Source organism: Poecilia reticulata, chromosome 3, assembly GCF_904066995.2.
Source record: "Poecilia reticulata chromosome 3, P_reticulata-male-v2, whole genome shotgun sequence".
In the NCBI taxonomy this organism is placed as follows: Eukaryota; Metazoa; Chordata; class Actinopteri; order Cyprinodontiformes; family Poeciliidae; genus Poecilia; species Poecilia reticulata.
In genome coordinates, this window is record NC_088832.1 from 24,329,599 (window position 1) to 24,346,424 (window position 16,826).

Here is a 16,826-nt window from a genome sequence, read left to right on the forward strand (position 1 = left end):
GAAGGGAAAAACCATCCAGGTTAACCTCACCTGATCTGAAAAAGTAACTGGGCCTGAAACCAAATAACTGCTGTTGCCATCAAGCATTTGCAATAACTAGCATCAAGTCTTTTTAATCTCCTTGAAGTTCAGCACTCCACACTGGGAGCTTTTAGATTGGATTGGCCAACCGCATGCCCTACCACATTAATTGGATTTAAGTCCAGACTTTGACTAGGTCAAGGCATTGCTGCATCACCCAACAACACTTGAGATTAATGTGATTTTGGAACTAATAATTTTTGCTCAGTATCTTTCTTACTGTTAAATTAACACAGGCATTAACTGAGGCAATTTATGCCTGCCATGCTTTAAATGTTCTGGATACTTTTGTGACATCCTGGGAGTAATTTTGGTTGTTTGGAAACTCCATAGAAGTTTCTCCACTGTTTCATGTTTTGTCAATTTTGGACATTGGCACTCACTGTGGTTTGCTGGAGCCCCAAAGCCTTAAAAATTTATTTTAACCAGACAGAGCTTTGAATTATGTTGTTTTTCATAAATTCATAATAGCTTCCAGTTTCAGTTTTCCAATAAAATAAAATAAAATTAGGTTAATCACAGTTATTTCATAATTTATTAAAAAGAAAAATTACTTCTTCACGTAGGGCTAGGACATTTTGGATTGGCTTCCCCTTAATAAATTAAATCATACAAAAAGTAATTTAGTATTAACTCAGGTTATCTTTGATATTAGTATTTTTGCGCTCTGTGATCAAAAAGCAAACAAAAAAAGTAGATCTGTAAGGCACCATTTTTTTTCACTGGACTGCAAGTAGTTCAGTTTATAAGGCTTGAAAACATCAGTCTGTGTAATCTATAATGTGCCTCACTTAGTGAATTGAGTTAATGTAATAAATGAACTTTTCAATAATGTTCTAATTTATTAAATGGGTCTGTAGATGAAATTAGCATTTAGTGATGCACATTTTCAATGAGAGAGCTATCCATATTATTCCTGGTACAGTCAAGACAGTAACTGTGTGTGTGCGTGCGTGCGTGTGCGTGGGTGTGTGCGTGTGTGTGTGTGTGGTAGGGGGCAGGGTATGTGTGTGAATCAAAGTATTTTGGACTGAGAACCAGAGGAAGGAATAACATCTTATTTTCACTCCGACTGTTGTGACAAAACTTGCTGAGTGAGGAGACTACTCTAATGGATATGTGGACATTCAGATGGCCTGTCATAAGCATCTGTGCGTGTGTGCGCGAGTGTAAATCCACTGGGAACACTCATCTTATCCTAAATGCCATGACCAATTTCACGCTCTCGCAGCAAAGGTCATGGCACTGGCTTGTGTGTGTGTGTGTGTGTGTGTGGGAATGTTTGTGTGTACACATCAGTTCCCTGTGTATCTACAGAAAAGTTAACCCGGTTAACCCGAGCGCAGGTGAAAATCTGCTGCTGATGCAGCCGTAAGCAACAGAGAATCGGGGCAATACCACTTAACGTCAATAGCTATCTGACTCAGTGCAACACATTGGCACAAACTCAAATAAACACTATTTTCAGTTTTTAATAACAAAACCTGTAATTGATCAACTTAAAGTGAAATCTACTTGGACACTGTCAAAAACCTTGCTATTCTCCACTTAGTCCTTCTTTCAAACCTGACTTTACTGAGTAACTTCTTGTTGCAAAGGTTTACAAAATTTAACAAAAATGTACAGACATCAAAATGCATTCTCACACGCTCTCATAAAAAGACACACAAAAACGATTATATCACCATTGGGAGGTTTGCAATAGAATCTGATGCAACTATCAAATACATGCCTTTAGGGTACAGACAAAAGGGATGGCTTAAAGCAGAGTTAGCTAAAAAAAAATTCTTTTTTTTTTTAAACACTGAAATGTTATATTTCTGCACTTAGTAAAATGAAACATACTATTAAGTATAATTCCATTACATTTCATGATTAAAATAAAGTGAGCACTATCATGCAAAATTCATGATATGATATATCTTTCAGCCTCGACCGAATCCAGTGGTTGTAGCAAGATGCAGAGACAGAGTGACAGAATGAGAGATCAAGTCTGACACAGAGTGCACATAAGAAAGAATCAAAAGACAGAGGGAGAAAGTGGGCAAGCGTGAGCGTACGTTTGCACACATATGGGTTTCGGCATGTGTGAGTGTGTGTGAGAGAGAGCCAGTTTAAGTGTGTGTCTTCTAAGGCCCCTGTTGATCATTTTGACACATGTCTGAGCATTTCTGTCACTTTAATGTCACTGTGGAAATTCTACAGATTAGTACAACATCCTTCATGGTACTAGGCCGATCCAAGTCAACAGAAGGCATGCAATATTAAACGCTAATATTCCCCACAGCCTTTTATGCCCCAATATTACAAAGACAGAAGAGAGGTCTTGAATATTCACTTGGAGAGATGTCATGGACAGGTTGAAAAGAAAAGTGCACACAGGCACCAAAAGAAAGAACTCTTTGTAGACAAATGCACAGATTACACTCTGATGTGTTTCAAATAATCAAAGCTCCTACAGAGAATAGGTCACATAAAAACATGTCCATATTGCTTAAATCTGGAGCATCTCCCAACTCAACAAAAGAAGTAATGTATTAGGGGGGAAAAAGAAAGAAACTGCTTGGGTGGATGGATTAATCTGAGACTGATAAATATAAAGAAGGAAGAAAAAAAGAGAGTCAAACAGAAAAGAATTAGACACTTAGAAAGTGCAGACATAAAGAGTGGGTCAGGGTGGGGGTTATAGAAAACGGTGGAGTGAAATGAAGCAAAAGACAAACAGAGGGGAAAAAAGGGCTGATTAGAGATGCATGCTGGGGGAATGTCATTGTTCTAGTCGATTTGAGACATTATTTAAACAGCGACTCAGGAGAGAACGACAGAGTATGAGAGACAGAGAGTGATCAGTAAAGAATGGAGGATATAGGTGGGACAGGGACCTAGAGAGCGCAGAGACAACTGCAGTCTATAAAGACATGAAAAAGTGAGGACAATTTTTTCATATTAATACATAGGCACTTGTGTATGTCTGGATGCAATTTCCATGATGACTTCTTTTTGTTGATTTGATTCTTTTCATTTGAACAGATGAATGGAAAAAAGTATTTATTTTACTTATTAATCTTCTGAAAAAAATTTTTATTGGTTCTAAATGAAAACTGTAAATAGACACTGATGTTCTCTTGATCCTCTATAAAACAGTAAAAACAACACTAATGCACGGACACTGGGCATGAATGATGCATCAGTAGTAAATAATGCAGGTTGTCCTGTGTGATGGTGTGTTAAAGCAGTCACACCTGGATATTTCATTGCTGACCACTGGAAACTTATGCTGGGATGATGCCAACTGTTATAAAGTCTTTAGCGTCTTTTTGTGACTGTCCATTCCAGAAATGGTAGTTTGGATCCAACCATCATTCTACAGCAAACAATAGCAGTTTGTAAGTGTTTATTTTTGTAACGATATTGTTGGCTTAAATGAAACAAATACAAAAGTCTTTGTAATAGTAAAGTGTCCCTCCCCTGCAATTCTAGGATGTTGCATATCAGAAAATCAGAAAACTGATTTGTTTTTTTTCTTTGTTCTGAGATTATTTAGATCCGATTTCATGTAAACCGGACCATACGACTCCCTCTCTAAGTGCATATATAACCTGATCCATTCATTTTAATGCTTAAATATATGTGATGTACATCTGGATCTAATTTAGAAATGTAGCATCTGGAACTTCCCTGTTAATGCAAACAAGTGCTTCGGATCTGTATTTAAATAGATGGGAAATTTACAATTTTGATGAGACTTGTTAACATGAACTTTTGATACATTCTCCACAATTTGCTGTGTGAAACAATGTCAAAATAGCCTTGAGGTATGCACCGTTTGTGCAGTTATGACACATTTGCTACTCACACTGCTTCCGACTGTGTGGCTCTCAGGTAGACACAGACAGCGGTATGGGGTCACATTGGTGTCACACTGGTCTGCATGGCCATGACATTCACATCTGCTCAGGTGACAGAAAGAATATGGTGTGAGGATAAAGGCTGCAACAAATACAGAGCATCTAAAATGTAACAACAGAAGTTAAAAACATACTTTCCAATTAAAAAAAACAGCAATGAAAATATTAGACATGAGAGGAACACTCTCCCACAATGTCTGTTCTGATTTCCTTCATCCTTAAAACATCAGTAATTCCAACGATAAGAGGTCATTAAGCATTAATAAATGCCACTTCAAGCATCATCAGAGTAATGTGGGAGGTGACAGACAGTTCTATCATAACACCATGTGATATCAAAACAGACACACACACACACACACACGCACACACACACACACACACACACACACACACACATTTTATTATTCACTCTGATATTCAGTTGCATTGTCTCTTTCATCCTTCAACAGTGCTAACACCTGTGACACCGCATAGTCTCAACAGTATTAATGAATTAATTAATTTCAGGAGATGTTTTAGCAACATTGCTTTATCCTATAAAAACCTTTTGGTGAAAGAAAATATGCAAAAACTGAGAAAATTGCAACACTAGTTTAGTAGGAAGCATTTTCCTCATGGACCGCCTCTTTTGCAATACAAGTATATTTAAGGGCTGCACAATATTAGGAAAACATCAGATGATGCAGGTCAGTTTTGGGTCGATGATTATGATAGTACTTTACAAACATATTTTAAATTAAACACTTTTCATCTTAGGTTCAATCCAGCTATCATAGAAGAATATTTTTTTGATTTTCATCTCAGCAACATGGGCTTGTATAAAGAAAATGGCATCTTGCTCAATCTCCTATGTTAGCAGCTAAACAGCTTTGCAGTAGTTGCTTTATGTCATATTCTAAGATTTCTGACTTGCACATTTGGAGAGTATATATTTGCATATATATATTATATTTTATATATACCGTATTTTCCGGACTATAGAGCGCACCTCATATAAGCCACACCCACAAAGTTAAAAAAACAATAACAAAAAACAAACAAAAAAACAAACCTGGAAACGTACATCATAAGTTGCATCGGGCTATAAGCCGCTGGTATCTCCGCCGCTCTCGGTTTTCCACCTTAATAAATCTGCTATTAAATGCTCCAAATAATGGAAGTGCAGCATCCAAAAATGTAAATAAAGCTCAGGCGAAATTTTATAATGGTAGGACCCAAAGGGTTTAAGGTGTCTCCAACACCAAACCATGGATTCGTTCACACTAAGTTTACGTGCAGATCCATACATAGCCTTCAACTTAAAAGCTGAATCATATGAACTTCTCCGTGTTGTTTTCATGATGAGCGGGTATGAGTTTGAAAACATTTCTCCGTCGTGCCTGCTGCTAGCATGTGCTTGTTCTAAATAAAATTAGCACTTTCTTCTTTGATTTCCAATTTTGACTTTCAATGATTCACTTCCTGCTAGAGAGCCCCCTGGTGGTTGAAGAAAAATCCACAGGAAAGCCGGACCGGGCTGTAAGCCGCATAGTTCAAAGCTTAGAAAAAAAGTAGCAGCTTATAGTCCGAAAAACACTGTAATATCCATTTTCAGTCACAACATATCAGTGAAACCCTAATATTTTTCTTCCTTTCTCCTGCTACATTTATGTTTACATGAATCATAAAGAATCAAGAAATGACAGATGAATAAAACAGAAAGGAGTGACATGGATGGATGAAGATCACACAGATGAGGTTTCAGCAGCATTAAATCTGTTTCTCCTACTTCACTGTAACAAGCTCCTAATTAAAACAGCTTAGAGGGAGGGAGAAGGAAAGAAAGAGAGATGATTGCCTCCTGCATAATCCTATAATTACCACAGTCATAAAAGACAGTCACTATGTCAGTCACAATGTCAGTCTAATGAAAAGATGTGTTCACAATTACTCTCAAAAAACCTCTGCTGAAACCCAACAGTCTGTGTGGAATAATTTTTCGAAACTGTGCTCACTCAGTTCTTACAAATCAGTACTGAGGAGACACTCCAATATTTCATTTAACCAATTATGACACTTAGAATAGCTTTGGTAGGAGAAGGGTGTGTTAAAGCTGCAGTAAGTAACATAAATTAAGTTACCTACTCCACTCCTCACAGTCTCTCCTTTACTCTCCGCTGCGCTACAACTCCTTCCCACTGTGGAGCCTGCAGTGAATGTATAGTAAATATGGCCAGCGATGACGGCAGATTAACAGTTTTCCTGTTGTTTCTCCACCATTAGCATGGGTGCAGCAAACAAGAAACCTTGAACTTATACATGCTGCTTAAACTGAGCAGCAGCACTTACACAAACAGGATCAACAGCACTAAGACCTTCCTCCTGGTTCTGATTGGTTGTTTCTAACTCACAGCCGTGTATTTCCACAGACTTTTTTTTTTTACCAGATTATTTGCCTCATATTATACTGTCAGGACATAGTGACAGTTTTAACATTATTTTTTTTATATATAAAGTCATATATAAACCTCATCTTGTCTATCAAACATTTCACACAAAATAAAAACCTTATTTGTTTATATTTTATATTTGAGATTTGTCAACTCTTGTCTTCAGGAGATTTACATAGAACAAGCTTCACCCAAAATGAAACACATATTCCTACAACACTAAACACAGACGCAAAATATATATAACAAAGTCAAATTTGTACCTGCCACTGATTGTGATTTCACTGATGGCAAAGTGTCTGTGTCGTTGGTTGACTCCGACTGCTGCGGTGTAGTATTGTCCTTTCATATGTATTCTGACCTGTGCAGCTTGTACCACTTCTTGCAGGGCAGGAGTTTTGTAGAAGTCATTATATCCTGGTCTCAAATGTGGCTGTGTGGTCAGCAGACTGAAGGTGATGTTACCTCCTACGAGTGGCACATCACTGAAAAAATATTTGTCCAAAAACAGAACAAAAATCTGTGAGTTTTTCATAGATTACAGCATCAAAACACAATTGTCCCTTCATGAAATTAACATCCAAGTTGAACTTTGAGATGCACTAATCAGGATTCTCAGCAAGCTCCTTGAACTTTGTTTCCATATGTTGTCAGACAGTGCTTTTGCTTTTAAAGGGTTGAAGCTACCAGGTTAGCATCTTCAACACACAGGTTGATGCTTGACGTGTTGAAAATCAGTTGGATGGATGAAAAAGACTCTGACATGCAACATTGTTCCAGGAGCCTTTGTTAGGGTTTGCAGCACATCTTTGGTAAATTACTTAAACACTGTTTAAGCCAGGGGTCACCAAGTCCAGGCCTCAAGGCAAACCATCCTGCAACTTTTAAATGCATCTCTGCTCAAACACACCTGGATCAAATAAACTGCTCATTAACATTACCAGCCTATTGCAGAGCTCAATGAATGCTGGTGAGGGAATTCAGACATTTTGGAGCAGAGATGCATCTTACAGTTACAAGTTAAAGTTTTACAATTTGGGCTCAGATAATTGAAACTGTGTTCTGTTGCAAGCTGCAGACAATATGAGCCGCACTGCAAAATCCTGTGTGAAACGTTAAACATATTTTAAATGAAGTGGTGAAAGTTTTCTTAAAATGATTGTCTAATTTGGCTACTGAGTTTATTTTTATGTTTACAAGTATCTGACATATTCACAAATATGATCTGTCCTCAAATTAAGATGTTATTTATGTGAATTGATTTGCTGTCTGCATTTCAATTGGCTTACATACAACAAAAACAATAGAATCCAAATTAGTTCGACACAAGTAGAAGGTGTGCTTAAGTGAATATTCCCAAGTCCACCAGTATTTGGAGAAACCATTTATTTTTGCTAAATTCAATAAATCTCCAAGGAGAAAAAATTATCGCATGAAGCAAATTGATATGTTGATGCGATTATGAAAAACTGAGTGTGTTATTTTTGTTGACAAAGTGAGGTTATGAGGCACTCATGCCAATATTACTAAAATGATCAGAGCCTAGAAATGTTTGTGGCATCATCTGTCAGTTAAGTGAAAAATGAACAATGACTGCATAATCTGTGATCCATTCATACCTGTTCCCTCTATTACCAACCAGACACTTGATGCCAGCAGCTCTGCCAGAAATTAGTGAGATAAATGGTAGCTGTGTGCATTTTGCAGGTCCACTATTGTTACTAGCGCCAATACAAAACTGGTTGCAGCTCATGCACCAAAATAACCCTGTAAATTGTTAACTTCATAATAGCTAGGATGCCACTGAGTATGTATATGTATTTATGCAACTGTTCACCTGATCCCTTTGATTCAATTGACCAGGGCTTAAGGTAAAAAAAAAATCCTGAGCCTGAAACTTATGGTGGTGATAGAAATGAACTATACTGTTGCTATTGCCACAGTTTAATAAAAAGTGTCTTTGAATAGTGCAAACAATTGCTTCTAACAATACAATTAACAATTACAATTAACAAAACACTCAAACTTAAATAAGACTTCAGTACATTTCAACCCGAAACAAAATGTAAAATGTCTGTGCCCTAAAGGTTTGCCTTACAGGCAAAAATCGCTCAACATTAAATAAGAGTCCTTTCAGTCAATGTTTTTGCAAGTAATTTAGAACATGCAACATTACCAACTAAATCAGTTTCTCAACCTTTTTTGGGCCAGCACCCCCCCCCCCCCTAGCCTTTATCCAGGTTCCTCACCACCCCCCACCAAAGAATTTGTAGGTTACTTTGCACTGATTATTATTTTATCATAAATATTACTGTCACTGTTGTAGAGGTTTTGATTTTTATGCTTGTTTCTGTATTTATCATCAAAATAATTTCCCAGAGAACAAAAAAGCCATGGAAATAGAAATTACACAGGTGTCTACGAAAAATCTTATGAACATTCAACTTAAAATTGGTAGGCCTAACAGCAGCCAATCAGAGTGGAAAAATATTCTTGTTCTTTGCCATTTTCTAATTGTTAAATATTCCACAAAATGACCAGCTAAAATATGTTCAATATGCCAGTTTAAACTTTGAACTATTTGCAAAACGACTGAGCTCTGCAACATTAAAACATGGATAGAACTGTAACTACATTAATCATATCTCTTCTTCTCTTCAGTGTTTCTGTCGGTTTCTGGTGGTGCAGCTCTGTGCTGCCTTCAGGAGAATGGGACATCAGAGTATCATCCATAAAATTTCACCCACATGGCATTTATTGTGCAAACCAGAGCTTTCAGAGGAAAAACAAAAGTTCCAGGTCCTTTTAATGCCATTCAAATATGAGACAGAAACATGGATTATATCTATATATACATCTGTCTATTGATTTATAGATTAATAGTTTTACTGGACAGAAATGACAAAGAACAAATCTGGTTCTTAATCAAATCCTAATGAGTCCAATTGAAAGTGTCATGGAGTCATCAGCCTCATGACATTAACACTGACATGAAAAATAATATTGAAGAAATAAATATATCAAATCTAATTAAAAACATAAATAAGTGATAAGTTATTTAATGTTATGGTCTGTAAGATATATTTATTCTCAGTATTAGATGTGGTCTCAACAAACCCATGGCACTTCAACAATATTATTTTACCTTTTATCTGGAAATAGTGTCTGTTTATTCTTGCCATACAGTCCTCTGTATTAATATTGCTAGAAATGTCTTGCAATACCAGTTTATTTCTCTGCATTTACTTTAGTTTCTTAGTTTATTCTTGCATTTTGTTCTTCATTCATTTCCATTTAGTTTCTTTTGATTAGTATTATCCTCTCTTGGTTTATTGCTATGACCACTTTAGTTTCTTTCCTGTTGCTAGATTGATTTGATCATTTATTGACCACCATTAATCTTCGCTCATCACCTGCTGCGCCTAATGATCATATATTTCACATCATGTGTTGATTTTTCACTGTTCAGCGTCGGATTCTCTGTTTTTATGCCATAATTCACATCTAGTTCGTCGCTCCGTTTCAGAGTTTTGCGCAATGTGTGCGTTTTTTTAACCCCCTAAGGTGCGCAGCGTTCGGGAAATGTATCGACGGGGAAAAGGCAGACTGACATAAACCTTTTAAAACAACGGAAACAATTTCGGTATTCTGATTATTGAAATTTAAAAGTGCTGTGTTGTTCTATCACACCCGTCTCATATCGGGCCACTTACAGCGCCGGTGTTAACGCTATAAAATGAACGCTCTCTATCAAGGTATCACCCATGGAGGGATTTCTTGATTTAAATGGGTTCATTTTTCAGAGGGATACACAGTAATGGTATCTTGATTTTAGTAATTACATGTTTATAAGAGCGATTTCTTGTTGTCCTTCCATGGAAGTGGGCAGCTTTCAAACGGAAATAAACACTTTTTAATATAAGTTGCTGCTTTGACATGATCACAAAACTGCCAAAACATATGTACAAAAATCCTCAATAAAACATAAAATATTAGAAAATCAGACAACAGACAAAGTGAATCACAGCAACGTCATCAGCCGGTGTAACACTGAACTGATGCAGTGAAGCTACTAGCAGGAGCTGCGCCAAGAAGCTACAAACACTGAAGAGAAGAAGAGCTGCCATCCATACAGTTGCAGCTAGGCATGATTTAATGTTACACAATACAGTTTTACCAAGTTGCTCAAAGTCTAAACTGGTATTGTTGTGCATTTAAGGTGTAAAGTTTACCTTCGACCAAACGCCCCCCAAAGAAATCCCACGCCCGCCCGCCCCCCTTTTGTAAAAATGTCCGCCAGGTTCCCGTCTTGTCCTCATTCCTCTAGCCATGCCCTGCGCCACTTGTTTTTAATTCCTTTCTCAAGTAAATGTGTTTCTTTGCCGGGTGAGACAAACTCAATTTTTTTTCATATTGCATTTGATTTAACCGCCGAACCGAACACATGCGCTTCTTTTCTACAAACCGTTTTACAGTCATTGGTTAAGAACACGGGAGCTAGAATTCTGATTGGCAGACATCTTTGTCTATTATCTACAGCTTAGTTGAGGCGGGTCATTTGTTCCAATGCTCGCTTTTCTGAAAAGCCAGAAGTCTGGCCCCCAGACAGAGCTCTTTAAGCCCGGAGACTACAGTTTGGTTGAGGCGGACCATGAAGATTGGTTGAGATGGAGCGTTAGGTCAAAAGCCGGAAATCCGGCCCCCGGCCGGAACTCTTTAAGCCCTGTTTGACTCATGGCTTTTGTGTGACGTGTGTGACTTAATGATTAGCATATGTTTGTAGAGTGCAAATGTGTATTATTTAACATTTCTTTGAAAAGATCAAAGATTGTTGAAGATTTTGTAATAAGTACTGCATAATTCACACTAACATGCCAGAAGACAAACCCACACTCAAATTTTACATCAGCGAATGATGTCTTAATCAATAAATGTTTTTTCTTCTACATATTTCCAAAGGTTTATTAGAGTTATGTTAGCAATTACAATAACATGACAGTGCGTTTTTTGAATCAGACAAGACTGTCTGATTACAAGCCTTTATCTAGTATGAAGTATGAAAAACAAATTTTCAGTCTTTAAAAAACTGTCAGAATAGACATGGGATTCTTTAGCTGTTTGTCAAAATAGTCTTACCAACCTGGGCAGCTGCAGACAGTTGACTGAGTCTGGTCTGGTTAATGGTCCATTGTTCTGCATATTAAACACGTTGCAGTTTCTGGCCATGTACTGCCAGTCCAACCAGGATTGTTCTGTCATATTATCACTCTCACGTTGCAACAAGTCCAGCTTTCTTCTCTGGATCAAAACTGACTCAGGTAAAAGTCCCCCAAACTGAACTATGACATAAAATACCTGAAATAGGAAGAGATACGAGTTAATGGGGATGATAAATCAGAGCACCTACAAATAGAATTGAGGCAATAGATTTTTTCCTAATTCTACCAAACCTTTTGTTGCAAATATTCATCACTATTTTTTGTTTTTTGTTGTAGTCTTTTTGTTGGTGGGTGATTTCTTTGAATGGCTTCTGTTCTATTTGTCATATTTTAGTTTTCTGACTGCATTTCTACCCGACTCTCTGATCCCCTTCATTCTCCTCCTTTCCCAATCACCAAACCTTTTCTATGTCTGTAATTCAGTGTGCACCTCACCACCTTCACCACTACAATTCATGACAGTGTCTGAGTTTCTTGTTTAAAGGTGATTTAGTTTTATATCATCCCTTTGGGTGATATGTCACCAAGTCAATTCTGATGGAGTTGACTTGCTGAAGTACTCACCTGTGGAACCCTGTTCATAACTGTGCAAATTGAAGTTGATGAAAAAACTAACAAAGCTGCATTAATTAGAAACTTAATTCCAAAATATGCATTTTGAGAAACCACAGATTCTACACAGTGGCAGTTTATGTGTTACTGCTAGGCTCCTACTTTTTGTTTAAATTACAGTATGTTGCTTTACACGCACAGGAGTGGGTTTCTATCACATATAACGCATGTGCATGTTTGTGCGCATGAGTCTTATCTGCCACTCCAGTGCACCAGGACTCTGGGTTACGCAGCAGGGAGTGCATTAAGCCACCAAGGCTGCTATAACCTACTCCCATACAAAACTCAAATACCCCTGACTTCAGAGAGTGTCTTTCATGTTGGGACTTGAGTTGAATGGCCACATGAGGACAGTTTCTAAAATCCTGCACGCACACATATACGCAGTATGCACATCACAGAGATGAAGAAAGAGTCTTCCAGTCACAACAACTCCTAAATCAAATAATCTATATATTTATTCTGCCTTTCTTTTCCTCTGTGCTCCAGTACTTAAATCACCCACCATGATACAACCTAATAAACAATCTGTGTGGTTCAGTGGATTGTCTCCAGTCAAGATGACAATAACAGCATTAAAGTTTCAGATCAGGAGTTACATTACCTGGTATTGTCCATTTGCCAAATCCACTGTAATAGTGACTCCTTCATCCAGTTCTTGTAAACTCATGACCTTAGATAGCCATGTGGTTCCCATGTCCTGGTCATTAACGTAACTAAGTGGATGAGCGTTGAGGTTCAGCCTCAGAACCCTATCATTAGTCGTGTCCTCAACAGCGTTAGGGATACAGTACCTGTAAACATCAAAGTTTCTTCAAAACAAAAACATGAAAATAACCAAAACTTAAAAATTACATTTTTACTCAGCTTAACAAATATTAATGTAGTTATATATTTTATTATGGTTTGATTACTTGTGTCAATGGCAAACTAACTGCATTTTTAAATTTATTTTAAAATGAGTTCAAACAGTAAAACATGTTCAATATACAGTAGCTGCGTAACAAACACACTGACTAAGTCTTCCCTTTTGGCAATTGTATTTAATCACATATAGCTTATCTTAATCATTTTGAAAGCACTACTTTGTGTCTAAATACACAAGGCATTGTGGTGCTTCACCTCTCAACTAATGGGTGAACTCTGGGGTGGCTGGGAGGGCAGCGACACTCAGACTGGACATGGAGCTTCGGCAGGACTCCAGAGTGCAACTGGACTATTTCCCTGTTAACACAACAAACATCACACAAAACTTTAATACACTACAAAGAGAAATTATATTCAAGGTTACCAGATACATAAATTTGACTTATTTACATTCATGAACATTTTGCAGTACATAAGTTATATTTTTAAGTAAATGCAGTAGTCTGCCCAATACAGTGTTGGAACGGAATAAAATTGCAGCCAAACAGAATCTCACTTATTAACCTTTAACTCTGTGACACAGCCTCAAAAACACATGATACACATGAAACAACCAAGTCAGGAGAGCTCCATGATGGTATAATCTGAGATCTGCCTTTTCTTAACTGGTAGAGTAATAAGAAAGGCAGCTGGTTACACTGGAACTGCATGCACCATCTCCCACATCACACCATTTGCCTGCTCATCTTTCTGTCCTGCTCACAGACTTTTTAGCTGTAATTCAACAAAGAAATTGCACCTCTGGCTCTTCCTGAAAAGGCTGCCAAAACATGGGCCGTCAACCTCCATTGTTTGACAAAACTTAAGAGCGCGTGTTATTTGTTTTTTTTTGATGATTTCTTAAACACGTGTAGATCTAGAAATAAATGCATAGTCCTCCTTGGCTCCTTCCTTTTATCAGTTTTTCTTTAATAATTGTAAGGTGCTCCTCTGCTTTTGTTATAAAATGTATTTTAATGATGAGTGAAATGATAAATTTCCTTGAACATTTCAAGGTGTTTTTTCCCCCTTTTTTCTCAACAGTTGTTCACTGCATATCTCTTTATCCAACTCACCTGTTGGTCAACGTAGCGGGATAAAATCTAAAATCCTGCATCTGCCCAATGAACTGATTAGACCCTGGAGAGATGAAAGCAGAGTTGAAAAGAACATAAAGAAGGTGTTAATGGGTTTGTACTGAAGGCAGTAAGCGAGAGGATTTCACAGTGTTTAGAAGATTATCTTATCAGTTTCTTAAAACCCACTAAGTGAGGCTGCCAACAGCTGCCTATTATGGCAAAGATTTCAACACAAAGCCAAGCAGAATCTGCCACAGAACTCATTTGTCTCCACTAGAGAGCAGTAAGGCTTTGGAGGGCAAATTCATTGGTCTGGTGATAAAATTCAGATTGAAGACAGTCTGAGGTCCATAAAACGTTGTCATACTTTCCTAAAAAACAATAATTCCTTCATCAGGTTTCAACAGTATCAACTCTTCCAAACTCTATTGATAAAACAAATGTTTCTATAATGTTGGCATGAAAATAACAGACGATCGACAACATTAAGTAATTCAGACTGAATAAATGCAGACCACAGACTTTATCCAAAGTATGACAAAAGAGAAAACACTTCAAGTCTTTATTCTACATAAAAAAGCAGTCATTCAAATAATTGTCAGATCAATAACATGAAGGTTCTCAGTGAAAATAACATGCTACTGTCAGTAAAGTAGGTGAGCACATTAACTTTAATGTCATTTGTTCTACTCACACAAAAAGTGGTGTAAAGAAATATTCTAGGCTTGGCAAAATTAGTGTTTTTATCAATATCAGGTGTGTTAATAATGCTCCATTATTATAGAGAAATCAGCTTGCTGTTTATTTCTAGTTTTGTAAAACATTTTAACGCATAATGAGAAAAGGTGACACTACTTGCGTATCATATAATACAACAGAAATACAAAGTAACATTTTTTCTGTTACAAAATGCGATGCAAAAACAACAATTAAAGGAATTACAGGGAAAACTGGTAGCATCACACTAACACTGTGGAGTGCCACTATATTTTGTATAATACTCTCAGAACTATCTGCACGTACCATATAAAAAAACAGCTCAGAGAAAAATGCATTAATTTCAAACACTAAGATGCAAGTTTCTAAAGTCTCTTAACAAGCTTAAATAGGCTGGAATACTTCAAACATAATGGCAAAATGTCTAGACGCACATGGAGATACTGGACTGAACACCAGAAACACAGTCAAACTAAAAAGTACTGTCAACTCTCCAACACTTCTCCACCAACAACAATGCAAATGTGATAATGCTGGACTGAAAACTAGAGACCCAGAGAGATGATGGTGATGATGCTGGCCCAAAGAGGAACAAAGCCTTTTGCTGTTCAACCAACTTCCTTCTGGTTTGAGTAAGTCTTAGAAGATGGATGTCTCTAAGCGCTGACAGTACCTCTGCCATGTTTAGTCTGTGAACGTGTGCATTTCTGTGTTAGTGGCTTTACCTTGTGGATTCCAAAAATTATACTTGCTTTAGCAAAAGGATGTGTGTAGCTTGTAAGTGTGTGCCTGTATTTACACTTGAGAGGAGCTTTGGTGTCTCTGCCCAACCACTGGATGAGTGTGTGTTTTGGGTAATGTTTACAGTGTGGCGTGTGCATGGAAAACAGGGAGAGAGCGAGTGAGTGTTGTGGGATGTAAGTGTGCAGCCTTAGGCTTTGGCTCAGGATTTCTTTATCGTGTGGAAATGGGATTATACCTTCCACTGAAAAGCACTCTCCCTATTGTTACTGGGATGATGCAAGGTATAAGCCCTAATTCCCTACTCTCTGTGTAGGTCTCTTCTTTCCATGTGTTTTAATTTATGGTATTCAGCTTTCTCTATTTGGCTTTATGATGTTTGTAATTGAGCATCTGAAATTCATTTATGTATACATGTAAGTAAATGTATTTATGATTACTTATTGCTTAGTATGCATATGAGTTTCTGTGACAAAGAAAGAACAGAAAGGGGGCTTTTTGTTACTCTGAGAAAATGTGGCAGTTCAGATTCTTAGGGGCTGGAAGTATTTCACACTTTTAAGTGTAGCAGAATAGATGGACACTAAATTTGTGACATTACACCCCTTTCAGGTCTTGTTACCGACATCATATTGTGTTTTTTAACAAGCTAACTTTGATTTAGACTCAGACTATGATAAAATTCACACACCAGGTAAATATAACCCAAAAATCTATGCAAGATTTGGGCATCAAAGGCAGTAAGAAAACATTCAAATTATCCAGGTTATTATTTGCATGCAAATGGTAACGCACGAAAACCGAAACCACTGCATCCAACAAGAAGCCCTTTGTGATTTTTACAGCGCATACATTGACACAAGTTCAATAGCAACTCAATATATTGTTCAGTTCTACGAGGTGATAATTTCGAACTATCACTAATTTCTGTTTTCTATTAATGTCATGGTATTCCACAAAGTGTAGCTTTAAAAGGCTAGCACGAACATTTAAAGCTCCTCTCACAACTACTTGTACTTGGAAATTCCAATAAATGGGTACAAAACCGAAAACAGACGTAGTTGTTAATCGATGAAGCTGATCAGTATTTGCATAATTAATCTTCAGATCAGAATTCCAGGCACTCCCTCT

The 16,826-nt window shown here is 37.3% G+C and overlaps 1 protein-coding gene across 3 annotated transcripts in view; it reads right to left on the reverse strand.

Annotated features, from left to right (window-relative positions):
• ush2a (Usher syndrome 2A (autosomal recessive, mild)) overlaps positions 1-16,826 on the reverse strand; it is a 193,622-nt gene that overhangs the window by 157,937 nt on the left and 18,859 nt on the right. For all 3 annotated transcript variants that reach the window (XM_081605303.1, XM_081605301.1, XM_081605302.1), the window contains exons 7-12: positions 14,235-14,298; positions 13,375-13,476; positions 12,857-13,046; positions 11,562-11,776; positions 6,685-6,906; positions 3,938-4,031 (exon numbers count right to left, since the gene is read on the reverse strand). In XM_081605303.1, the coding sequence (XP_081461429.1) occupies positions 3,938-4,031; positions 6,685-6,906; positions 11,562-11,776; positions 12,857-13,046; positions 13,375-13,476; positions 14,235-14,298 (887 nt within the window). The remainder of the gene's footprint in view (positions 1-3,937; positions 4,032-6,684; positions 6,907-11,561; positions 11,777-12,856; positions 13,047-13,374; positions 13,477-14,234; positions 14,299-16,826) is intronic.